Source organism: Eptesicus fuscus, chromosome 4 (genome assembly GCF_027574615.1).
Source record: "Eptesicus fuscus isolate TK198812 chromosome 4, DD_ASM_mEF_20220401, whole genome shotgun sequence".
Taxonomy (NCBI): Eukaryota; Metazoa; Chordata; class Mammalia; order Chiroptera; family Vespertilionidae; genus Eptesicus; species Eptesicus fuscus.
The window spans coordinates 22,656,665-22,683,730 of record NC_072476.1 but is presented as its reverse complement, the minus strand read 5'-3'; the positions used below and the strand labels follow the sequence as shown (position 1 = coordinate 22,683,730).

General features: G+C 43.4%; 1 protein-coding gene across 1 annotated transcript in view; it reads right to left on the bottom strand.

The window, feature by feature from the left end:
• BMERB1 (bMERB domain containing 1) overlaps window positions 1-10,721 on the bottom strand; it is a 99,134-nt gene extending 88,413 nt beyond the window's left edge. The window contains exon 1 of the mRNA XM_008141556.3: window positions 10,616-10,721. Within this exon, the coding sequence (XP_008139778.1) occupies window positions 10,616-10,721 (106 nt within the window). The remainder of the gene's footprint in view (window positions 1-10,615) is intronic.
• Between the last annotated feature and the right edge of the window lie 16,345 nt (window positions 10,722-27,066).

The following is a 27,066-nucleotide window of genomic DNA, read 5'->3' as shown; positions in this document are numbered from 1 at the left end:
AAGTTTATGCCCCTCCCCCCCCCTTTTTTTTTTACCAACCTCTCCCTATGTCCCTCATCCTCCAGACCCTGGAAACCACTTTTCTACTCTCTGTTTCTATGAGTTTGACATTTTGGGGGAGAGTTGCACACAAAAGGGATAACCATGCGGTGTGTGTCTTTCTCTGTCTGACTTATCTCACTTAGCATAATGCCCTCAAGGTCCATCTATGTTGTTGCAAATGACAAATAGCATATCTTTCTCGTGGCTGATAATATTCCATTGTAGATACAAACCACATCTTTATCCACTCATTTGTTGGTGGGCACTTAGGTTGTTTCTGTATCCTGGCTATTGTGAATAATGCTGCGATGAGCACAGGAGTGCAGATGTCTCCTCATTTCCTTTGCATGTATACCCAGAAGTGGGATTGCTGGATCGTATGGTAATTCTATCTTCACCAGTAGACCTTAAATGATATGAAAGCATGGGCTAGATACATCTACTCAAAGTGCTACTGTACTCTCAAGAGCTAAGCACAATACCTCGTCCCATCAGTAAATATGTGTTGAATGGATGAGTGAATGAATAGATGGATGGATGAGTAGATGAATGAATGATTTACCCCTTTGTGAATTTTAAAGGAACACAATAATTAGTGTCATGCATGGTGGTCATTTTCTAATTTGGATTTTAGGGAATCCAGACATACTTGTTACCATCTTGTAATGCAGTTGTTGTTTGTGTGTTATTTATATAAACACACCCTGGCAGCCCTAGTCTGGTGCATCCTGGACTGTTGTGTCCTTGCTCAGTCCTTACCAGCTCTACCCCTACCCTGGGGTGAGCCCTTAACCTGTTTTCCTACTTCCAAAGGAGCATGACAACTCCTGCTCTTTGCCCTTTTTTGTAAAGAGTAAATTATAAAACATAGGAGTATAAAGTGGAGAGTGCTATACAAACATGAAGTCATTACTATTACTTCTCCCAAATCCATAATCCCTGTACCTCTTTTTTTATTGATTTATTTTAGAGAGAGAGAGGAAGGGAGAGAGAGAAAAGAGAGAGAGACATAGATTTGTCATTCCACTCATTTATGCATTGTTATGTATGTGCCCTGACCAGGGATCAAACCCGAAACCTAGGCAAATTGGGGGACAACGCTCTAACCAACTGAGCTATTTGGCCAGGGCCTCCATGTACCTCTTTAAATCCTATTGAAAGCAAGAGTGGGCAGTACTGATGTTGATGTATTTAAATTCTTAAGATCCCAGGCTAACAACCCTGTTATTTCTCACCCAGCACATTGTTTGCATTTAGAAGACCCTCTGGCTTTCCTATCTATAATAAAACATGTTTTATCCATTCCAGATATCTGATTAGCTGTTTCTTCCAAACCATGGCCACTGATTTAGACCCAGCCCATGTGAACACATGATCAGATGATTTCAAAACCCTCCTGGTTGGTCTTACCCCCGGGCCCCTGCCTTTCCACCCAGCCTGCAAACCCTGTCAGATAAGTCGTCCTAAAAATGCTATTCTCTCCCCTTATCCTGCAATGGCTCCATATAGCCTGTCATTTTTAACCTGCCAAGTCCAGTGACCCTGCTCAACCAATCTTGTACTTCTCACACTCCTCCAATGCAGCCAAGTTCATGCATGCCTCCGGCAACCTACACACATGCATTGTCACCTCCATGTTTTTCCTGAGGCTGGTGCACCCATTTGAACTTTCATCTTTTCCTTTTCTACAGTTGTTCCAATACTACCCGCTTTATGTTCTGTTCTATCAACATCACCATCAACACTATCACCACCATTTACGGAGAGCACCAGGCTCTGTGCAAGGACTTTCACATGACAGCTCATTGAATCTTCTTCATTACCCTATGAGGCAGGTCTGGTTATTATCTCCACTTTATAGATAAGAAGGATGGAATTCAGAGAGGTTAAGTAACCAGCCAAGGTAACACAGCTAATTCATGGTAAAGCCAGGATTCAAAGGCAGGTACAGCCCCCATTTGGAAAAACTATTCTACCCCTCTATTGTCCACGAAGTCTTTCTTGATCACCCAACGGAGGCCTTTCCCTGTGGAGCTACAAGTGTTCTTCAAAGCAGAAAGGGTCTTCCCGCTGCATTTCTGTGAATGTCTTCAAGCTCTCACTCCAGTGTCACCCTGAAGGTGCTTTGAAGTTGTGAGATGTAGTCCTCAAGTTTACAAGGGACGTGTTTGTAACAAAAAAGGCAATAAATGAATATCAATGGCAGCCTCAATGAATCCCAGAAAATAAGAAAGGATTGCCCTACCCAGTTTGGCTCAGTGGATAGAGCATCGGCCTGCGGACCCAAAGAATCCTGGGTTCGATTCTGGTCAAGGGCATGTACCCTCAGTTGCAGGCTCCTCCCTGGCCCGGGCCCTCGTCAGGGCGCATGCAGGAGGCAACCAATCACTGTGTTTCTCTCACATCGATATTTCCCTCTCTCTTCCATTCTCTCTAAAAATCAATGGAAAAATAGCCTCTGGTGAGGATTAAAATAAAAAAAAAATGTTTTAAAGAAAAGATTAAGTCATCCATGCTGGATTCAAGTTCTGGCCCTACCACTTATTTGCAGTGTAACATTGACTTACCCCCTCTGAGCCTCAGTTCCCTCATCTGTAAAATAGAGCAATAAATGACTCCATTTCACCTTACATCATAGGGTGTTTTATAAGGAGTAAATTCGAGGACACATATGTGACACAAGCACAGGTCAGGCACTCAGGCAGTGCTCACTGCATGTTATTTCTTATAATCATTCTCTTCTACCGCCTTTAGAATTGTTGTTTTTGCTACTTTAGTGGTCCCTGACTATAGAGATATTTAACTAAAAAATAATTATTAACAAGTCTGACTCTATTCTAGGAATCTGGTCCCTGCAGGAAATGGGGAGTTGAGCCTTCTTTTATCCAGCTTCCTGTGAACTTACCCTGGGCTCCGAAATGCACTCACCTCCTGCTTTGGTGTTGTTGAGGTAGGATAGTAAGAAGCTAGGAAAATTCATTGGCAAGTAGAATGGGGAAACTGAGATAGCTGAACAAACTGGATGAGTAATTCATATCCAGATACAGAAGGTCACCTCCCTAGAGATAATAACTAGGCCTCAGTTATATTTCAGCTCCAGGCCCAGAAAAGCAGCAAAACCAGGGTTGGGGTGTAGGGGGAGGGAGGGGGCGGGGATGCCAGGACCAGCTGCTATGACTAATAAATTACCCCCTGCCCTGGTGCTGACCAATCAGTAGAGACAACGACCCTGAAAGTGAACACCTGGGAAACTGACAAATATTCTGCTGCAACCTTCCCCTGAGACTTCCCCTAGGATTCCTGCCTGCAAGAGAGATAAAACCCTCAAGACCAAGGACCCAGCTCAGGCTCTCCCTCTGGGGAGCACTCCTGTGCCATTCCCTTCACTTTCTTCTTCTGTCACTTCTTCCCCCACAGGCACAAATCTCCTAAACTCTAAGGGACCCCATGAGACTTGCAACCAGGGGAGCACTGGGCAGCGGCAGCTCGACCCAGTCTAACCCCCTGAACCTGTCTCCAAGGCCCCCTTTTCTCTGACTTCCCAGGGAGCCAAAGCTGCCCAGCTAGGCTCTCCTGTTGCTTCTTCCATGCTAAGCTCTTCCTTGTTTCACTGCCCCCAGCTTTAATAAACATACCCTCAATGTGACCGGGACTCCCGTTGTGAAATCTTCCCTGCATGAAGCCAAGAACCCACAAACTACCAGCTGGCTTTAGGCAGACCTGCTCAGGGCCATATCCCCTGTCCAGTAACATAATCTCCCTAACTTTTTTAGAACCTAGCAAGCATTTCTGATCCATTTACAGTTCCCAGGTCAAATGTACTGTTTCATATCTGTCTTCACAGGCGCTGTTCCCTCTGCCTGGAATGCTGTTCCCCCCAATCGGTGGTGAAATATGTTCCATCTTTTCAGGCTACATCAAGGGTCACTTTCTCTCCCAGACCCTAGTGCTACCACCTGGACCTAATATAGGTTTGTGTTATTATATGAATTATACCTGTACGTTAAATATTTCTTCTTTATCCCACTTTTAAAATAGAATTCAATAACATTTTTTTTATTGTGGTAAAATAGATGTAACATAAAGTTTGTCATCTTAGCCATTTGTAAGTGTACAGTTCATCTATTTTTAAGATGCGGAAACTGAGATCTAGGAATATTAGGAAACTGGCTAGGAAGCAGCAGAAAGAGGATTGGTACAGAGACTCCTTAAGGGTGGGGTATGGGTCTTCTTTATCCCTGTACTTCTGAGGCTAGCACATAGTAGGGGCTCAAGCATGTTTGGATGAGTGAATATTGAAGGAAGGAATGGACGCATCCTTGGGGGAGCTTTCTGAGTGATGTTCTGAAAGGCAACACTAAAACAGCAGGTTCACCCAAGTAATAGGTGAACAGACCCCTAGTTCCCTGATGAAGAGTCAAGGAGACATAAACAGGAACAAAAAGCTAGTATGTGGACCTGGCCTTCAGGATCTCCATCTTCCAACCTGGGGCCTGCAGCTTACCTGAAATGCCCTCCTCTCCCCTCCTCTCCTCACCTATTGAAACCCTGCTTAGCCCACCGGACCAATGCAAACACTCTTCTTTGCTGACACACTGGAGCCCCCCAGAGAGAGCCAATCTCTTTTTCTCATTTCCCACTTGTACCTTCATTTAGTGTTTGTTCCATATTACTGGTATTGTAAATTGTGGTGTTCATTACATCTGTGTCCCCACACTCCCCAAATATGGAAGCTCCTTAAGAGTGCGGGCTATGTCTTATTTCATCTCTAATCTCTGTGGCATCTAGCGCTGTGCCAGGAATAACGGACCATGGGGAGGAACATTTAGAGTCAGAGAGGGCTAGGATCAGGCTCCAGCTCTGTCACTTACGACCTTTGTGACCTTTGGCAAGTTTCTTAATCTCCCTAGGCCTCAGTTTCCCCAAATGTAAAATGAATAAGAATTCTGTTGACCTTATAGACTTGTTATGAGAATTTAATTAGCTCAAGCTCATACATAAAACTCATTAACTTCTATTATTATTAATAAGTGTTTAATAATTAATCAGAGACCAAGAGCAGGCACAATAGATTTTTCCTTCAAATTAACATATAAGAAGGAAATGCTTGCAAAAATGAAACTTAAAGTTGTGAACAAACACGGAGAAAATAATAGGGTTTGTTCAAACTATATACTAGACCAGTGGTTCTCAACCTTTCTAATGCCGCAACCCTTTAATACAGTTCCTCATGTTGTGGTGACCCCAACCATAAAATTATTTTCGTTGCTACTTCATATCTGTAATTTTGCTACTGTTATGAATCATAATGTAAATATCTGTGTTTTCCGATGGTCTTAGGTGACCCTGCTAGCGGTTCTCAATCTGTGGGTCACGACCCACAGGTTGAGAACCGCTGCTGTAGAGCCTAAGACCATCAGAAAACTATCATAGTTTGATGCTCAACCACTGAGCCACGCTGGCTGGGCAAAATGCATACTTTCTTAAAACCACAACCTACAAGGCCCTACCTTGTATGGCTCTTCTCTGATTCATCTCCACTCTCTCCCCTAGTTCCATCCACCCTGGCCACCTGTCTCTTCCTGTAACACATCAAGGGCCTTTGTATTTGCTGCCTGGATCCCTGACATTTACTTGGCAAAATATCACCTCCTTAAAGAAGCATTTCCTGACCACTGGATAGGTAATGCCCATCCCTTATTAATTTCTATGGAACACTTATTAGCTAAACTACATTATTTGTTCGCTTATGGATTATCCGACACCTTCACTCCCAGCCCAGGTCCTACTTGCCCCTGAATGGAAGAAGCTCCCTGGGGACAGGAACCTTTCTATCTTGCTCCACACTGTATCTTCAGCCCCTAGAACACTGCCTGGCACTCAATACCATTTACTGGATGAATAAATGGGGACTGGGGAGCAGATTACAGTCATTTTCAGTTTTTATTTTTATATTTCAGATGAATGTGACTTTTTTGATAAACTGCATGTACTACTTGGGTAATAAGAAAAAAAAAAATAATGCCAAAACAAAATAAAATTGAAATAATAAAATTAGCATATTTAACAAAACAGATGAAAGCAACACAAAACCTTTCCCAAAAACCTATTATATAGATTGCCAGTAATTCATATCCACTCTGTTTATTAAATCTGAAGCATTGGCCAATTTAATGATCTGCTTGCAAATCAGGACGCAGCCATGGACTTTTAAATAATAGTTCTCTCTCCTGGGCTCATAGTAAGATGGCTGTTTGAGCTTTCCACTTTATTCCAATCTCCTACACCCAGTGCATTTATTTTTACCTTTCTGCTTTTGCCAATGCTGTGACCTCTCATGGAATGTCCTCCCCCAACTTCTCCTGTTCAAAATCTTGATCATCCTTTAAGGCACATTTAAATCTATCAAGAAATGGCCACAACCAACCAACTGTGATTCTAAAAAGCTCTGTGCTTTGTCAAACGGCATCCTGTCTTTGTGTCTCCCTCAATCAATTACAGTTGGTTGAAAGCAATATTATACAACTACACTGAAATGTCACTCAACTATACATTTTCCAACTGAGTAAAAAAAAAATCACTGCTAGCGGGAAAATTCGGTCAAAGGTAGATGGGAGCAATTGCTTAGAATCTTTCTCAAATGAGAAAATACCAGGTGGTTTTCAAGGGTTCAAAAGCCATTTCCCACACATTCCCATGAGGAGGAAGATGGCATATACACAATCATTACCTGGATTTTACGAAAAAAATGAATGCAAGGAAAACTGACTAGCAAGCTTGGAATAATCTCTTCCAATGTTATTGGGCACCATCCACTTATGTCCTGTTATAACAACCAGTCAGCATTGATTGAGTGCTTATAGTGTGCCAGGCACTGTGCTAAATGCATTATATACTTTACTAGAGGCCCAATGCACGAAATTTGTGCAAGAGTAGGCCTTCCTTCCTCTGGCTGCTGGCACCGGCTTCCCTCACAGCCCCAGCTTACTCTGGAAGGACATCTGGAAGGATGTCCAGTCTAATTAGCATATTATGCTTTTATTATTATAGATCTTATTTACTCCTTCCCATAGCCCAAAGTGATTATTATTAGTATCCTATTGGAAGGGGTCATTGAGAGGTCACTGCCTATAGACCCTTGAGCTTGGATAGGGGCAATTGGAGGCTCCTCATGCCCTCCCCTGTTCTTGGAATGTGCACTCTGCTCATTATTCCCATAGTAGAAGCTATTCCAAGGATGTAGCCTTGAAAGAGCAAGATTTTGTTGGGACCATTTGGACAACATATGTGACCGAACCCTATCACGGCTTCTATATAAACTTTAAGATTCTGGTTTGGGGTACAAAGATCTACTAGTCTTGTGGCAACCAAGACTTGTAGGTAATTTGTCTGGCTTATTATCCCTGGCACCTACCAATCTGGAGTGGTCTGCTTTTGTCTTCAGCCTCTCCTTGCCCTCATATGCTGGGACCAGTTTCAGATTTCACCTAAAAAGCTCCCAAGGTTTCGAACCAACATATTTCCATTTTACAGAGGAGGTAACTGATGCACAAAGAGGTTCAGCAATTTTCCCAGGATGACAAGGCAACAAAGTGTTAGAGCTGATTTGAAGCCATTTTGCCTGATTTCAAAACACCCATTCTTTGCCACTCTAACATACATTTTTTCTATTCTAAAAACTATAGTTAACATTAAAGATAGCAGTTAAATAACCTTAACTAAAAATTACCAGTTCTAGACTATTTTCACCCTTTTCAATTATTTTTAAGTAACACAAACTCAGTGTTCAACATAAAATAATTAAATATGGGTAGAAGTTAAATTGAGCCTGTCTTCTTTTTAATGAGCCTCTCTTTTTCTCCAGCATTTCATGCATTGCAATATTGATTTGACAATTGTTATGCCAGAAAGTCAACAGTACTAATTTTCACACTTCATTAATAAATAAATGGAGGCCTCAGAATTTATGGGATGGATCCATAGATCCCCTGGGAATTGAGAGGAAATTCCAATAAAGCCACTTTAATCAAACAATGCCAAGCTGTAGACAAAAGTTTAGAGATCAAAACATGCTCAAGGTAATAATCCCAGACTTAACATTTAAATGTGGGACTCTAGGTCAGAGCTTTAAGAAGATTTCAAGTTTGAGTAGACAACAAGAAAAAAAGCAGATTTGGGGATCCACGCAAAAGTAGATCAGACATTGTGGTCTTGTATTTGAATAGAAAACAAGAGTCAGAGTCTTCCATGGTTTGGAACTGAGAGGATGAGAAAGCCTTTCTGCCAGGCCCTTTAACAGCTGGCAGCCTAAGACATGGAAGTACAAACATGTCAGGAGCTCAAATGCTATACATTGGATTTTCACAGCAATTTTTCTATATGCTTGAAAATTTTCCCAATATAACGGTGAGAATATAAAAGAGGGATTTATTAGGGAACTATTAGGAAACTGACCAGCGTTGGAGTTTTGGTCCAGAGTGTTGCTTTATGTAATTCCTTGCAAAAGGATAAAAGCAGGTTCCTCCTACAGATGAAGTAATAAAATAATCGAAGCAGCCAATATGTACTGAGCACTTACCTTGAGCTCTGCATACATTATCTTATTGAATATTCACAATTAATCTATAAGGTAGGTAACTTATTATCTCCATTTCAGAGAATGGAGGCAGAGTGAGGCTTAGAAATGTGCCAAAACATCACATAGTCAGCATGGGACAGAGCCAGCATTCAAACCCAGGGCTTATTTAAAGGTAGCTCCTATTCTGCACATTCCTTTTTATTACTATTATTGATTTCAGAGAGGAGGGAGAGGGAGAGAGAGATAGAAACATCAGTGATGAGAATCATTGATTGGCTGTCTCCTGCATGCCCCCTACTTGGGATTGAACCCACAACTCTGGCATGTGCCTTGACTGGGAATCGAACCGGTTCATAGGTGGATGCTCAACCACTAAGCCACACCAGCCAGGCTGCACATTCTTTCAAGGCCACTGTGAACTCCAGAGACCAACAGGGCTGCCACATACTTATAACATGACTTGAATGTGTTCTGGGACTCTCAACAGATTTAGAAAGCTTCCTGAAAACATGAAAGTACCAAACCTTCATGTTAAAAGCAGAAAGGGGCCATGGGGTCCAAACTGGGGTTCAAATCCTAGCTCTACCGCTTAAGTCACATCACCTATTGAGCTCTAGTTTTCCCATCTAAATAAGGGAGTCCCCTCGGGAGGTTGCTGTGGAGATAGACTGCGATGGTGCATTTAAAGTTCTTACACAGGAGCATGGCACTCTACCAGTGAAAGACACCACTGCGGGTATTATTTTAAACTTGTAGGAAGCAGAGACCCTCAGCCCTGCTGTTACGCCAAAGTACCAAAGCCAAAGGCGTTTGAAAGAACGAAACAGGAGGAAAGACCAGTATTTTAAAAGGAGGTTGGGAGCACTGTGTATTCCAGGTGCCAAACTATGACAATTGATTGTTATTTCAACTTGAACCCATGAGAACGAGAATACAACTGAGCCATTTAGGAAGATTTTCTGAATTTGTCATTACAGGCATGAAGAAAGCACACACACACACACACACACACACACACGTCTACCAGGTGAAGGCAGGGCAAGAGCACATTCACAATAGTTTGGTCCAACATAGCTCTGAGATTGGTGCCGAGCAGGGTCACTCACTGGGAAGGCAGGAAGCTGAGGGTCCTTGAGGAGGAGGAGGGGGCCTTTCCCCGCCCAGCAGGAGGCGCGGTCTAGAGCAAGCAATGCAAGAGCAGGGGCACTAGAAAGCGCCCTGGGTTTGCAGGGAGGGCTGGTGACCCCGGGGTCCCTGCGGCCGCCTCTATGCTCTGAGGGCAGGAGTTTCACTCAACTATTGCGTCCTATTGATTAAAAGCAAAAATCCTTGTTTTATTTGGAAATGTTGTGGACCCCTCAAAATCGTGGAGAGACCGAGCAAACACAGTAAGTCGGTTTCTGAGCTACCTTCTAGGATTGTACCCAAAGCAAAGACTCTGAGTGGAGGAAGGAAGCGTGTGCCCAGGGTTAGCCTTCCTCTAGCCCCTTTCTTCCCACCCGCAGCCCAGGAGAAGGCGGGGAAGGAACGCTGGGCATTTCAGGGGTGCCCTGACCCTCGTGCGGGGAGAAAGGCACAGCGGAAACCCAGAGGACACTCCCCCCTCTCTAGGGACGTGGGCGCTTTCCAGGATGGTCCAACGGCCCCAGCGTCCTAGCGCATCCCGGGCGGAGAGCGGACGCTCCACTCTCAGCTGTGGGAAAGACCGTACTTTCTAGGACTAGCTGAGAGCTTACAGATCCGGGACTCCCGAGTCCACCCCAGGCTCCCCGCCAGCTGCCTGGCGATTTCTCGAGCCTCCAGGTGCAGCCCAGCCCAGAGAGTCCCCTTTTGTTCCTGGGAGAGCGCGTAGCAGAGCGGCGCATCCCTCCCCGCGCTGAAAGCCCCGCTGCGGGGGCGCTTCCCCAGGTCCGCTCCCTACGGCGCCCGCGTCCGAGACCACTGGCTACAGGGCACGGATCCCCAAAGGCACCCTCCTTCCTCGGAAGTACTCACTTCTCCCCAGTCCCTCCGCTTTCCACGCCGTCTCCTCCACCGCTCCATAGCGCCTCAGAGGCTTCTCGGCTTCCAGATGGATAGATAAAGATTGCTTTAGTTCCATCGCTTATCCCTGTGGGCAGGTCGATGGGTCTCCCCTTACTCCATCCCTGCCGCGGGCTGCTGGGAGGGAGGCGGCTCCAGCCAGCAGCGTTTTAAGGGGCCGGGCGCTCGTGACGCTGATCCATCTCTTCCGCCGCGAGGGCCTGGGAGCGCTGACTGGTACCCAGGAGGGGAAGGGGAAGGGATGTAGGGCGCATGCGCAATGGAGGCCTGGGGGGCTGGGTAGAGAGAAAAGGGGGAGATGGTAACTCTAAGGAGGACAACAAAAACAACTAAAATAGAACCAACCCAGAACAAGGCCCCTGCCCATACTGGAGCCCACGGCGATGTTTTGCATGGGGCTGGCACTGCGAGTAGCTTCTGATATGTCAGCGGGCTGCTAGGTTTTGAGTGGGATTTGTGAGCGCGTCTCTCTCTGTGGGTGATGGATCCATCTTTGTGGGGAGTGTGCAGAAGCTGATTGTGGACCTGGATCTGTGGGTTCTGTGCTTGGCTGAGTGCGTGTTGTGCGTGTGTGAGAATCTCTGTCTTTCGCATCTGTGTGTATAGTTTGAATGTGAAATGGGACAATCTCGTGTGCAGGTACCTGTGTCTACTCGGTATGTGTTTGCATGAACTTGAGAGAACCATAAAAATATTTGGTACACAAGTGTAAAAAGGTGCTTGAAACATAGGTCTTACTGCCCAGAAACCCAGGGGTTTGTCTTACTAACAAAGCATGGCAGCATTAAAGGTACTGAGTAAAACCAGAAGCTTGATTAATAAAAATTAGTAGCATTTCCCAATAACTCTATGAAGCAGATACTATGCGGTTGGCCTTGTTTTACAAAGGATGAAATTGAGGTGAAAAAAGATTAAGTTATTTGCCCAAAGTCCCACACTTTCCAAGTGGTCTGGTCAGCACTTTTGGTTGAGATCAAGTGTACACTGTAACCTCAGTCATATTAATTACTTCATAGAACAATGGTAGAAATTAAATAAAAATGCTGTGATCCCACCCTAGGTGGTTTGGCTCAGTGGATAGAGTATAGGCCTGAGAACGGAAGGGTCCTGGGTTCAATTCCGGTCAAGGTCATGTACCTCGGTTGCAGACTCAGCCTGATCGGGGTGCATGGGGGAGGCAACCAATCAATGTGTCTCTCTCACATCGATGTTTCTCTCTCTGTGTCTCTCTTCCTCCCTCCCACTGTCTCTAAAAATCAATGGAAAAAAATATCCTCAGATGAGAATTAACAACAACAATAAAAATGCGGTGATTTGCCAAGACCGGTTTGGCTCAGTGGATAGAGCGTCAGTCTGCAGACTGAGGGGTCCCAGGTTCGATTCCGGTCAAGGGCATGTCCATTGGTTGCAGGCACATCCCTGGTGGGGGGTGTGCAGGAGGCGGCTGGTCGATGTTTCTCTCTCATCGATGTTTCTAGCTCTCTGTCCCTCTCCTTTCCTCTCAAAATGTATTTTTAAAAAAATGCGGTGATCCCAAACTTGTTACATGTTTACATATGCATATATATTCAATAAAAGAAACACTGACATGACATACACCAAACTTGATAGTGACTACTTATGAAGGTTGAGATAACAAATGTTTTATTTGAATTCTCCAATGTTCCTACAAGGCATATGTATTACTTTTATAATCAGGAAAAAATAAATTATTTTTTCATGCATGGAAAATAAAAAGACAAGGAGTAAATACACAAAAATATTAACAATGGTTGTTTCTAAGAGTTGACATTTGGGGGAAATCTTTTCCTTTTTAGTTTTTTCTTTTTTAATTTTCCAACATCTACCCTAGACACAGGTTGCTTTATCATTCAAACATGAATAAATGTTGTTTCCAAGAATGTGTGAGTAATACAAACCTGTAATCCTAGATGACAAAGCCATCCCTGCCACTGCAGTGCCCAGAACCCTGCCGGCTTGCATTAGTTGAGGGTGATAATGCTTCAAGTGCAATAACTGGCTGAAGTAACCGTCTGCGTGGAATTATTAAGTGGCTCTCTCAGGCCTGGCTCCTCGTCCTGGCTCAGTGCCTCACTCTGCTGGGAATGCCAGCGACGCAGAGGGATGCTGGGTGATTACAAAGGGCCAGGGCAGCAGGGGCCAGTGGAAAGATATGTTTATAACTGTCATTTTCGGTTGATGGAAAGGGAAAATAATGCAATATCACCTTGGTAATTTGATGCTTTATCCAGCATGTTGACAATTTCAAATGTACATGACACTGAGCTTGTCAGAATAGCATCGTTTTAAAAAATACAGGCTTTGAAATCTGGTGGATCTGCGTTCGAGCCCTGACTCTGCCACCTGCCAGCTCTGTGACCCTGAGTGACATGTCACCATCTCTCTCAGCCTCACTTTCTTCATCTTTAAAATTCAAATAGCACTACCTAAACCAGAGGACTGTCATGATGATTAAGTGAGATAATGCCCCATGACACATAAAAGGCCTCAATACAAGTCTACAAGATATTACCATTACTACTATTACATGGTACTGGCTGATGTTTTGAGTTCTGACTTTTTGGGAATATACCAATTGAAGTCTCCAAACCAAAAACAGAAACCTATTGAAATGACATTGAGTAGAGAAATTGGACCCATTGGGCCCATCATGCATTGCTGATAGAAACTTATAATGGTGCAGCCACTTTGCAAGACAGTCTGGCAGATTCTCAAAAGGGTACCATAGTTACCATGTGATCCAGCAGTTCCACTCCTGAGTGTATACCCAAGAGAAATGAAAAATACATCCACACAAAAATTTGTGCATGAATGTTCGTAGCAGCATTATTCACAATAGCCAAAAAGGTGGAAACAACTCAACTGTCCATTAACTGATGAATGAATGACATGTGGCAATCTTAACAATGGAATATTATTCGATAACTAGTGGCCCAGTGCACAAAATTCGTGCACAGTGGGGGGGGGGGCTGTTCCTCAGCCTGGCCTGCACCCTTTCCAATCTGGGATGTCCTACTGCCGGTTTACAGGGATCGGGCCTAAACCGGCAGTCGGACATCCCTCTTACAATCCAGGACTGCTGGCTCCAGCTGCTCACCTGCCTGCCTGCCTGCCTGATTGCCCCTAACCACTCTGACTGCCAGCCTGCTCACCCCAAACTGCCCCCTGCAGCTGGCCTGCTCGCCCCCAAATGCCCCCCACCAGCCTGACCACCCCCAACTGCCCCCCCTTCTGGCCTGCTCGCCCCCAACTGCCCCCCTGCTGGCCTGCTCGCTCCCACCTTCCCTCCCCACTGGCCTGCTCACCCCCAACTGCCCCTCTGCTGGCCTGCTCACTCCAAACTGCCCCCCACTGTCCTGCTCACCCCCAACTGCCCCCCACTGTCCTGCTCACCCCCAACTGGCCCCCCTACTGGTCTGCTTACCCCCAATGGCCCCTGCCGTCCCATCCTGGCCTGATCACCCCCCAGCGACCCAAGGTCCCAGCCCCTCCTTTCTTTCTTTTTCTTTTTTTTTTTTCCAGCGCCTCCTTGAGCGGAGGCCAGGGCTAGCTGGAAGCAAGTATCTAGGATTTATTTATCTTCTATAATTGAAACTTTGTAGCCTTGAGTGGAGGCCAGGGATGGCCAGGGTGGGCGGGAAGTTTGGCTTCCTCCATCGCTGGGGGCAACCCAAGCCTCCTGCTTGCTCCAGCTCCGTGGCCGCCGCCATTTTTGTTGGGATTTATTTATCTTCTATAATTGAAACTTTGTAGCCTTGAGTGGAGGCCAGGGCCGGCCAGGAAGTTTGGCTTCCTCCATCACCGGGGGCAACCCAAGCCTCCTACTTGCTCCAGCTCCTTGGCCAACCGCCATCTTTGTTGGGTTAATTTGCATACTCGCTCCTGATTGGCTGGTGGGCGTGGCTTGGCATAGCAGAGTGATGGTTAATTTGCATGTTTCTCTTTTATTAGTGTAGATAAAAGGGAATGTAGTACTCATACATACTACAACATGGATAATCTTGAAAACACTATAAGTGAAAGATGCCTGTCATAATAGATGACATACTGTATGATTTCATTTATATGAAATACCTAGAAGTGTATCTATAGAGAAAGCATATCTACAACAAATCTATTGAGAAAGAAAGGTTAGTGGTTGCCTATGGCTGGGTATAAGGGAAAGTAGGGGGAAGGGTGCACAGCTAAAGGATACAAGGTTTCTTTGGGGAGTGGTAAACTGTTCTCAAATTGATTGCAATGATAGTTAAATAACTCTAGGAATATACTAAAAACCATTGAAATGTACCCATTAACGGGTGATTTTTATGGTATGTGAATTATATATCAATAGAGCTGGGACCAAAAAAAATGACAATAAGTGAGGTTTAATCATTTAAATCACAATGCATAACCATAAGGTTAAGGAAATGACTGGGGCCAGCCTGAGCAGCAGCCACTAGGGAATTGCAGGGGTCTGGCCACACGATCCAAACCTATCTTGGTCTTGGCTGGGGTCTGGGGGTAACATAACAGTGATTGTCCACCCCAGCTTGTGTGTTTATGGGGATCACATGAGGTCCCCTGGCTGACTGGAATTTGCACAACTGTGACAGTGATTCCAGGAATCCCCTAGTTAGTTGCTCCATTGCATTGGCCTAATTCAGAAAAAAATTTAGGCTGGGCAAACACCTCCCATCCATTATCCCACCCTGCCCACCCTTCTGTCTCCCACTGAATGTGTACTTTGTCCAGCATTTTCATGGGGTTTTTCTGAATTAGCCATCTTGCAACTAGCAAATAGGCTATCTGTTAGCAAGACTATATTTATACTTCTTTATCTGGCAGTGATCGTAAAAGTTTAAATTGTACAAATACACTCATGAGAGAAAAAAACATTAGAAAGACCATTTTCTGTTCCCATTATGTGTCCTTTTGTGTTGTGTTGTTTTATTTTCAAAAAGGAAGGGAGAGAGATAGAAACATTAATGATGAGAGAATCATTGATCCGTTGCCTCCTGCACAACCCACACTGGGGACATACCCTAACTGGGAATCGAACCATGACCTCTTGGTTCATAGGTCGAGGCTCAACCACTGAACCACGACAGGCTGATGTGTTCTTTGTTCTGTTTTAAATCATGGAGAAAGGGAGGGAAAGTGGGTGTGGATATGCATTTATATTGTTCTAACTCTTTCTTAGCCTCACAAAATAGGCTGCTTTGCCCTGGCCAGTTTGTTCAGTGGTTAGAGCGCTGATCTCGGGTTGGATTCCCAGTCAAGGGCATATACCTGGGTTTCAGGTTCAGGAGGCAACCAATCAAAGTGTCTCTCTCACATCGATGCTTCTCTGTCTCTCCCCCTCCTTTCCCTCTCTCTAAAAATCAATAGAAAAGAAAATATCCTCAGGTAAGGATTAATAAAACAACAACAAAAATGGGCTCCTTCCCTAACATCCCCTATTCTCAAAATAGATTGTTCTTTTTATTGATTAATTGATTGATTGATTTCAGAGAGGGAGAGAGAGATAGAAACATCAATGATGAGAGAGAATCATTGATTGGCTGCCTCCTGCACACCCCCTACTGGGGATTGAGCCTGCAACCCGGCACTTGTCCTTAACTGGAATCGAACCTGGAATCCTTCAGTCTGCAGGCTGATGCTCTATCCACTGAGCCAAACCAGATAGGGCTAGATCGTTCTTTTATAAAGGCATATCATTTATCAGTTTTGTCTCTCTTCGATTCCTGGGAAACATTTAGAAACTGAGAAATATTTGAAGGAAAGAAGTCGCTAGCCATGTAAATGGACTGCCTCCCATAATCGGCGTGGTGCTATGCCTTGTGTTCTGGCTGAATCACAGCCTGTCAGTCATGCACAGTGATTACAGAAACAGCAGAGCAACCAGAGAGGAATTTATCTGTGTTTCAATGAAAAGCCTAATGCAGAGCGGGGAGGGCGGGGTCTTCCAATGACTCAAAGAAATATAAGAAGTGTTGCTGCTAGAAAGTGAGAATTCTAGAAATCATGATTTTCATGAGAAGAAATGTTAATTTTTCAGATTTAGAAGAGAAAGTTCTTGCCCTAACTGGTTTGGCTCAGTGGATAGAGCATCAGCCTGCGGACTGAAGAGTCCCAGGTTCAATTCCGGTCAAGGGCACATGCCTGGGTTGCGGGCCTGATCCCCAGTAGGGGACGTGCAGGAGGCAGCCAATCAATGATTCTCTCTCATCATTGATGTTTCTTTTTCCTCTCCCTTCCTCTCTGAAATCAATAAAAGATATATTTTAAAAAAGAAGAAGAAGAAGAGAAAGTTCTAGAGGGTAAGCCCAGAGCTCTGAAGCGAGGCTGCCTCAGTGAAGATCCTGACTCCATGCTTGTTAGCTATAGCACCTTGAATCAACTACTGAAGCTCTCCAAGGAGCAGGTTCCCTCCCAAAAAATGGGGTTATCTATGTGACATGCTTAGCACACTGCACAGAATATTCAATAAATGTCACTTATTAGTAGTAATAATATCCTTATTACCATAAGTTGGCTTAAGTGTTATGCTGTAATCATCAAAATATCAAGATCACCCTTACATAAATCCTAGAATATTTAGCTCAGTGTTGTCATGGCATTTGTCATAATAATATTCCTAATTTTACAGACTCCTTCCATGGAGAGCTGTATTATCCCCACATGTCCAGACTGATGGTTAGCAGCTATCTTGTCGTTTTATAGATGGGGAGTCTCAGGAAGCAGTGAAAGACACTCACAAAGGACTAGGAAACTCAAGTATTGGACCAGCTTACATGTCTCAGGCACTGTCCAGGAGCCTACACCACGTCCACTGTTCTGCGAGGCAGCTGATATTTACACATGGCAGGCAGACACCAAAGCAGAACCATGCATTCAATATTCAGAGTTGGGGTCACCACAGCTCTCTTCTCTCATCAAAACTGGGGTATTTTGTTGGTTTGTGCTGTTTGTAAAGCTTGTGATCAATGTCTTAGGAGGGCATAGTCTTCATAAAACAAATATGGATGTGTTTCTTAGGCATCTAGATGGGTACAATAGATCCAATATGTCAATAAACCTCTTCTCCTGACTTAGGGGAAAGAGAACATGGAGTTCAGCATGGAAGTATGAGCTTGGGTTGGGTTTTAGTGTTTCGTTTCTATAACAATGAAAATAATATATCATTAGTTTCCAACACACAAACATACAAGACATGCTACTAACACTTTAGTGGGCATACAAAAAACCATTACCTATAGAGCAGAGTGATGGAGAACATGGACTCTACCTCCACCACTTACTAGTTGCATGACCTTGGGCATGTCACTCCCCCTTTATTCTACCAAAACTGCTCTCAGATTTCTGATGGCCCATTTATCCTCTAGTTTCTTTTCAGTTGTTATCCTGCTTAATCTCTCCCCCAAAAATGTGGCACTGTGGGCCAGACCCTACTCTACACTTTCAGCTCATCTGGTTTCCAAGACAGTCATCTCTCCTGGGTCTCCTGGTTTCTACTCCTACTGTTCCAGCCCTCCCTTCTCCGTCTCCTTCCCAAGCTCTTTCTCCATTGCTCACACACGTCCGTTACGGTTCTCCAGTGCCTATTCCCTTTCATCTTCCCATTCTTCACCACTTCCTAGTTAAACCTGTCTTTTGTTATGGTCTCAACACCAATGGCTTGCAAGTGCCATCTTCAGCCCCGGTCCCCTTCCTGTGCAAATGCCTACCTCTTGGAAATACCCAGCCTTGGGAAAACTGACAAAAGAGGAAGAGGATTTGGAAGAGAAAACAATGTTAAAGGGAGTTCCAGAAAGCACACTGTTATTGCTCTTAAAGAAGGCTTAGGGGAGAGAAAATAAGCTCAGAAAATATGTTTAAGCCTTAGGACCTAAAATCCTGCATCTGCAAGAGAGCAGGAAGCTCTTACTTGTGCACGAAGTGCTCAGTCAGTGGGATCAAGTGTTTTGGCTGTGCTAGAGAAGTTATTAGGAGTGGAGCCAAGGCTACGTGCCTGTATAGGGTGGGGAGAGAGTCTGAGAAAAAAAACCCAGGGCATGTGGGACTCTCCCTCTATTATGGCACTTTCTTTTCTTTTTTTTCTTTTTCTTTTCTTTTTTTTAAAAAAAACTCAGATGTATTTTTTTAAAATATATTTTTATTGATTTCAAAGAGGAAGAGAGAGATAGAAACATCAATGATGAGAGAAAATCATTGATCGGCTGCCTCCTGCACACCCCCTACTGGGGATTGAGCCCACAACCTGGACATGTGCCCTTGACCAGAATCAAAGCTGGGACCCTTCAGTCCGGGTCCCAGGCAGACGCTCTAGCCACTGTGCCAAACCGGCTAGGGCTAAACTCACATGCATTGAGTGGTTACTATGTACAGAGCACTTTGCAAGACTTACCCAGCTTACCTCTATACCCTAAAGAATATCCTATGAGATTAGGAATTGTAGCTCAGAGTGGTTGAGTAAATTGCTTGCTCCTAAGTGGCAGAACTTGTATTCAGTCTCAACAGCTGGTATCAGAGCCCAAACACTGAACCACATTCCACATCTCCTCTCACAGACATCTCCTCTCAAAACTTTCTTTTGTTCTCAAGGGATCACCTTGGCGACAGCCAGGAGAAGAATTTGTAACCTCAGCCTCAACATGTTCAAAATCACACTCATATTCCCGCCAAACCTCCATCTCCTAAATTCAAAATATCAGATTTATCCTCACTTCCTGACTCTCCAATATTTCACACTCTTCCCCCACTTATGGCCAGTCAACAAATCCTATTGATTCTACCTTGAAGAGCTCTCCCAAATTCAATTGTCTTCTCCATTCCCACTCTCTGCTTTAGCTCAATTCTGCATTATCTTTGTCCCAGATGATTGCAAAAACCTTTTCTGTTTTTTTCCTCTAAAAGAGACCATTCTCCACACTGCTTCTGAAATTACCTTTTGAATACACACACACACATCCAATGTTACTCTTGTGCTAAAAACAAAAACCCTCCACTGAGATTAAAAATGGCAGCAGAGTAAGTGGATGCTGCACAGACACAATCCCAGGAACAAACTGGAATTACAACTAAAATACAGAAAAACTTCCTGAATAATCAATGGAAGACTTGCTGGAGAGAACCCTGATACCTGAGGAGTGAAAGTGGAGACCACTGGTAGGAGGGATGGAGGCGGAAAAGGGCTGGCTGGGTGTCCACAGAGGGCAACTGAAGTTCCAGAGATATCTCAGCTGTGGGGGGTGCCATTGAGAACTCTGGGATCTAATCCCGAAGCTGCCCCCCCCCCCCCAGCAGAGAGCACCACACTAAGAAGGGTACCCATGTAACATCTGGCTGTGAAAAGCAGCAGGGTTGCTGCTAGCCAGAGAACTACCGCTGGAAATTCAGGAACCCTCTTAAAGGGCCAATGCACAAAACTCCATGTGAAGCCACCCACCTTGTGCTCCAGCAGAGGGAGGGCAGAGTGGACTGGAGCTGTGTGGGCACAAGCAGGATTGAGGATTCAGGGGTTAGAGCTCAGAAGGCAGACACTCCCCATCTCACTCCGGTTTCCTGTGCTGAGTCATTCCCTCATGCAGTGGAGGACATCTTTTCCACCCAGACATTTGCCTTACCTTGGAGAAGACAATTGACCCACCCTAAGGAAAAACACCTTGCCTTGAGGCCACTTAAGAGACTTAAAATAACAATTAAGAGACTAAAAATAACAATTAGCCTCCAGACAGAAGCAACCACCCCACACTGTTAAAAACAAAAAACAAAAAACAAAAAAACCTCTCACCACACCTGAGGATGATTGCCTGGGGGCAATCAAGTTAGAATCCCATCAGTCTGTAGGCAGAGATGGTCTCTGGAGGCTTTGCCTGATCTAATTAGTCAGCGACAGCATTTGACACTGTCCTGCACTAGAGATTGAGAGGAGTAGAGGATCTATCTAATACATAGTCACAGATCCAAACAAGCAGCCAAAATGAGGAGACAAAGAAACAACCCCCAAATGAAAGAACAAGAGAATTCTCCAGAAGAAGAGATAAATGAAGCAGAGATAAGAAATTTATCTGAAACAGAGTAATGATGGTAAAGATACTCAACAGCATGAGAAAAGATATAGTAACTATGAAAATAGAAATAAAGAATGACATAGCACAAATAAAGAACACATTGGAAGGCATACACAGCAGATTAGGGGAAGCTGAGGATCAGATCAGTGAATTAGAAGACAGGGTTGAAAATAATCACTCAATCAGAGAACCAAAAAGAAAAAAACAATTTAAAAACAGGAGGACCGCTTAATCGAGCTGTGGAATGATGTGAAACATAACAATATTAGAATAGCAGGTGTGCCAGAAGAGGCAGAAAGGGAGAAAGGTTAGAGAATGTGTTTGAAGAAATAATGGCAGAAAACTTCCCTAACCTGGTAAAGGAAAAAGTCACACGAGTTCTGGAGGCACAGAGAACCCCAAGCAAAAAGAACCCAAACAGGTCCACGCCCAGACACGTCATAATTAAAATGCCAAAAATTAAAAACCCTCCACTGTCTTTCTGCTCCATGTTGTCTATAGTATACCCATGGAGTAGAAATGTGTTCTATTCACTTTTGAATCATCAGAGCTTGAATATCAAATGGCACACGGTAGAAACTCAGCAAATGTTTGTTGAATGATTGAATGAACTGAGTAAACAGAAGAAAAGTCCATTAAGTGCTCCTTAATTTGTGTCTAGCTTAAATAATCACATAATTGTTATATGCTATGTCTATATCATCTGACTGTTTCATGTGGAATTGATTTAATAATATCCATTGCACACAATAGTATCCAGGGCTGACATTTCTGTTCCATCCAGGAAGCAAAACCCTTGCATCCTACCCATATTTACTATGTACATACAGACCCAATCTTAGACTCTTCAATTTTCCATCATCATCTATACAGGTCAGGTCCTCTCTGGAAGAGGGTTGACATAAATTAAATAGCAAAATAAGCAAAGAGGTGCTGAATGTTCACAAGTCTATATTTCCAGATGTGAATATGTAACTCTGTTGGACAGCTCCATTAGAATAAATACAGAAATACCTCAAATTCAATATCCGCCCTCTAAAACCTACCTTCTGCATTCCCTGCCACAGCTAGCTTGGGACACTTTTATTTCAGCCAGCTATTCAAGCCAGAAATTTTGCATTTTGACTTACTAATCTTGCTGATATTACTGAGGTAAATCTAAAATTATTAACCTATAGTCTATCCCTTTCTCTCTATTTCTTCTACAGTTGAACTAATTAGGGCTCAAATGATCTCTCCCCTGGACAATGGCAATACTTATTTAACATTTACTCTTTCAACAAATTATTTCTTAACACCTGTGCTGCACCAGGTAAATATGGGTGATCTGTGCTAGATGCCAGGGTTCAGCCATGAAGAAGCATGTTCATTAGCTGGCAGAAAGTGTGGCAGATGGCCATGGCATAATATATCACCCTCTTGGAAATTCATTTTGAATATTAGCATCTTAAAAGCTCTGAGAACCGCTCAGTTTTGTGTAACCCTGTGTTTCCCACAACTTTGAACAAAGAATCTTCTTGTCAGCAGCTACTAGATTCTCAAAATCATATCCCATCCTGCTCGTGTGGCTCAGTGGTGAGCATCGACCTATGAACCAGGAGGTCACAGTTCTATTCCCAGTCAAGGCACATGCCAGGGTTTCGGGCTCGATCCCCAGTAGGGGGTGTGAAGGAGGCAGCAGATCAATGATTCTTTCTCACCATCAACTTTTTTTTTAATCTCTCTCTCCCTCTCCTTTTCTCTCTGAAGTCAATAAAAATATATTTTAAAAATATATATCCCACAAAGTACATATAGGAAAATTCTCATGAGAAGAATATAAAGCTTTTAACCAAGGACTTGTTCTATTTATTTCCCCAGGGATATCCTGTTTTGCTAGATTCTGTCTATAAAACAAGCCACATTTGTTAATATATGATTTCCCCACTTTGTTCATCAAATTTGCATGTAACTCAACATCTGTGAAGAGTGCTGTGATAGAGGAAAGCAACAAATGCTGAGTAGCACTGATTTAGTTGAAGAGGGTGACAAACAGGGCTTCCTGGAAGAGGTGACATCTAAGCTGTTTGGGGGGATGAATAGTAGTTAATTGGGTAAAGGCCAAAAGATCTCCAGGCAGCTGGAACAGCAGGTGCAGAGGCACAAATGTGTGAATCTAATGATTAGGGGGAATTCCAGAAAAAAAAAAAAAAAAAAAAAACAGCTATTACACTGAGAGCTTGCTCTCTGCTAGGCTCTGTGCTAAGAGCTCATTGGAAGCCTATGAGACAGCTTCTATTATCTACCTTCCCACACACGAACCTTAAAAAAATAAAAACAGATAAAGATAAAAGCTTCAGTGAGCTTAAGTTAGATTCCTAAAGTCACACTGGTGCTATATACTGAACTCAAGTCTACAGGAGACTAAGGCCCATGTGCTCGCCACTGAGCTATCCTGCAATTAAACAGCAATATAGGTGCAAGGCAAGGGCTGGGCCAGGCAGGAAAGACCCACAGTTGCTTTTTAGGTCAAAGGAATTTGGACATTATCCAAAGGCCACAGGGAACCATTGAAGGGACCATTGACTTAAATAATTGATTTGAAGCAGGGTAAATATATAGTCCGTACTTCCGCAAGATCATGTGATGGACGGGAGAAAAGGAGATGAAGTGGTGGAAGTGACATACAACTAGAGGCAGGGACATAAGTTGGGAAACTCTAGTGTTAAAATGCATAAGTGTTTCTTACAGTTTAATGTGTTAAAATGGACATTCTGATCCCAATGATGGGGATGAGGGGAGGGTGTCTGAGATTCTTAGATGTTCCCAAGCGATGTCAACGCTGCTGGTCCATGGGCCACACTTTGAGTAGCAAGGCTTTTACCTGAGAAACGAGGACTTGAAACAAGTGATGGCAGTGGAATCAAAAGGAGGGGACACACTAAAGAGATATTAAAAAATAGGACTTCGGGCCGTGCAGCATAATATGGCTACGCTGAGTCGACATTGCTCCTGTGAATGGTAAAGATGGAATGTTTGAATTAATCTGTGCAACTATGCTTTAGAATGACAGCTTTTTCTCATGGTTACAGAGAACAGATTGGTGGCTGGCAGAGGCAGGGAGTGGGGGATGAGGAAATGGGTACAAACTTCCGGTTATAAAATATATAAGTGCTGGTGATGTAATGATGACTATGCTTAATAATACTGTATTGCATATTTATTTATTTTTTTTGTATTGCATATTTAAAAGTTGCTAAGAGAGTATATCTTAAAAGTACTCAACACAAGAAAAAAAAGTTATAACTATGTGTGGTGATGGATGTTAATGAGACTTATTGTGGTGATCATTTCACAATATATGCAAATATCAAGTCATTATGTTGCACACCGGAAACTGATAGGGGTAGGGAGGGAACAGTGGGGCACTAGCAATGTTCATAGATATTATAAATCATGTCTGTTCTGCCTTGATCAAAGAAGGTACACTCTGACCTGGTTGCTGTGTCTGGACGCTGATACCCTCTGGGAGTAGGCCCCAGGAATGCTGTCCATTTTCCAATTCCCGGAAGGGCTGAGCTGTTTGATGTTGTAAAAAGATTAACTACCTTGATATCAGACTTCAAGATCCTGGGAGCGGACACACTGACCACATACCCCCAAGGCCTTATCCTGTTATTACATCCACCACCATGCCCAACCCTGCAACTCGCTGCATAGCTTTTCTTCCCTATCCCTATTTAATCAGCCAACCGGCAGGAGATGTTGGAGCATTTTTCAAGGTGCCATACCGGCTGCTCTCTCCTATTGCCAGCAATTCAAATAAACACTCATTAAAAATTCAACCTTGTCTCTGTGTATTGGCTTAGTAGAGACAGGCAGTAATGGACCTGTTGTGTCTAGTATCAAAACTAGTATAATGTTATATGTCAATTATACCTCAATTTTTAAAAAAAGAAAGGCAAGGCAAACAACTGTTGGAATCGAGCAGAATAAAAAAGAATTACAGCTTTTTGAAAGTAACTCTTAGTCCCCTGTGTTCAAGGACCCAGAGAGTTATTGAGACCCTCTAGTAACGATTCCGTGGCAATGTAAATTTTTCAGAAGCATAAAGTAAAATGAAATAGGAACCATTTGGCATATACCATGAGTGTGCCACTCCATGCCTCTGTACATCTTATTCCTTCTTCTGAAATACCTCCATTCCCACACCACACACACACACACACACACACACACACACACTCCTTCCTTTGTGTCATTAATGTATCTTTCATATGTCTCTTACTGCACTGGAAGAGTGGGAAGCACAATCATAGAAGAGTGTAGGTTTTGGAGTCAATCAAACTTTGGTTCAAATCATAGCTCTGCCATGTATTGGCTTAATGATAAAGGGCAAGAAGTACCTTTTGTTTCCTCAACTATAAAAATGGGAGTGATAGCTACTGTGAGGTCAGGTGTAACCTTTACGATGCTTTGCTTCAAGTAACAAGAAACCAAATTCACAGTGGTTTAAACAATGAAGGGAACCTACCAGCTACCGCAACAGAAAAGCCCAGTGGGAAGGCATGAGTTACATGCAAATTTGATGAACAAAGTGGGGAAATCATATATTAACAAATGTGGTTTGTTTTATAGACAGAATCTAGCAAAACAGGATATCCCTGGGGAAATAAATAGATAACCTAGGCTTGTCCAGAGGGTATGAAATCATCAGGGTTTCTCTGAGATTCTTTCAGTGATACCTCCAACTCTTCCTGTGCCTTCAAGTTAATAAAATGGTTAAAGTAGTTCTAGTCCTCATATCTGCATTAACACCCCAAACTGAAAATGAAAGAATGCCTTTGTCCTGGTTTTCCCAGCAAAAACTTAGGAGATTCGCTCTCATTGGACTGCTGCAGGTCACATGGCCATCTCTGTAGCCAGGGGCAGGAAATGCACTGATTGGCTTAAATTCGGTTCTGTGCTCCACCCCTTGTGCCTACAGTATCCTGAAACAGAAACAAAAAGCTATAGGGGAGAAGGGTGGAATGGATGCTAGAGAGGCATCCAACACCTATTCACTACACCATGCCTATTAGCATCTTAAGTAAAGGGTATAGCACAGAGTCTTGTCTGCAGTTTGTGGACAACACAATGAGTAGTAGTTGTAATTTGCTTATAAGTCTATTAGTTTGTCTACTAGACCATAAGCACACTGAGAGCAGGGTCCTTCTCTTACTCACCTCAGCCATCCCTCTTGCCTACGATAGTGCCTGGGACATAGACAGCTTCAATATTTGTTGACTTAATGATTAGAATGAAAAATACAAAGTGATAAAGTCATAGAAATTAGTTCAACAAGGAAAAAAAGGGTTGCATGACATCAGGGAATATGAAAACAAGCTGTTGCTAGTTCACAGTATTAATAAGATAAACAAGCTGGAAATAGCTAAATTATAGACTGGGGTTAAAACTGGGATGTATTCCAGGACAGACTTTAGGGATCTGCTATAATTTTTGGTCAATTCAGAAAATAAATGCTAAATAAAGTGTCATGGTCTGCTTTGCTTGGCCTCAGAGCGGAAGGGAAGATGATCAATCTTTTACTTCCCCCTACCCCTCAAATCTATTCAAGAAGTATCTCCTACGTATACAATATGTGATCCCATATTACATGGGAAAATGCATGTCAAGAGAAAGGTCGATCTAGTCTATTTGTGTATCTTAAGAATCAACTTCCTCCCTGGCTGGTGTGACTCAGTTGGTTGGGCATCCACAGGTGCACCTAAAGGTTGCAGGTTCAATTCACCCTCAGGGCACATGCCAGAGTTGTGGGATCCATCCCCAGTAGGGGGCGTGCAGGAGGCAGTTGATCAATGTTTCTCACATCAATGTTTCTCTCTCCCTCTCCCTTCCCATCTCTCTAAAAATCTTAGAAAAAAAAAAAAAAAAGAATTGACCTCCATTAAAAAAAATGCTAACATTGATTGTGCCAGCTAACACTGTCAAGCTCTCATATATGTGATCTCATTTAATCCTGAATAAATTGAGGTTGTGAAAGGTTAAGTAAGCTCCTCTCCCAGGATCACACAACTAGTTAATAAAACCTGAGGTGCTGAGAGGCACATGCCTCAGAATCACTCTTCTTGTTAATAGAAAAGGTTTCCTTACATAAACCTCAGAGACTTTACAAGGGAAATATTGGATTACTGTAATATGACTCATCAGCCCGATTTAATATTACCTATTCATTACAATGTAATGATTCTTGCATAACAGAGAACATGCTGTTGTATTTCCCCCTCTGGCTCTGTAGCAGCCATACATAGATCACAGAACTAAAAACATAAGCTAATTACATGACCT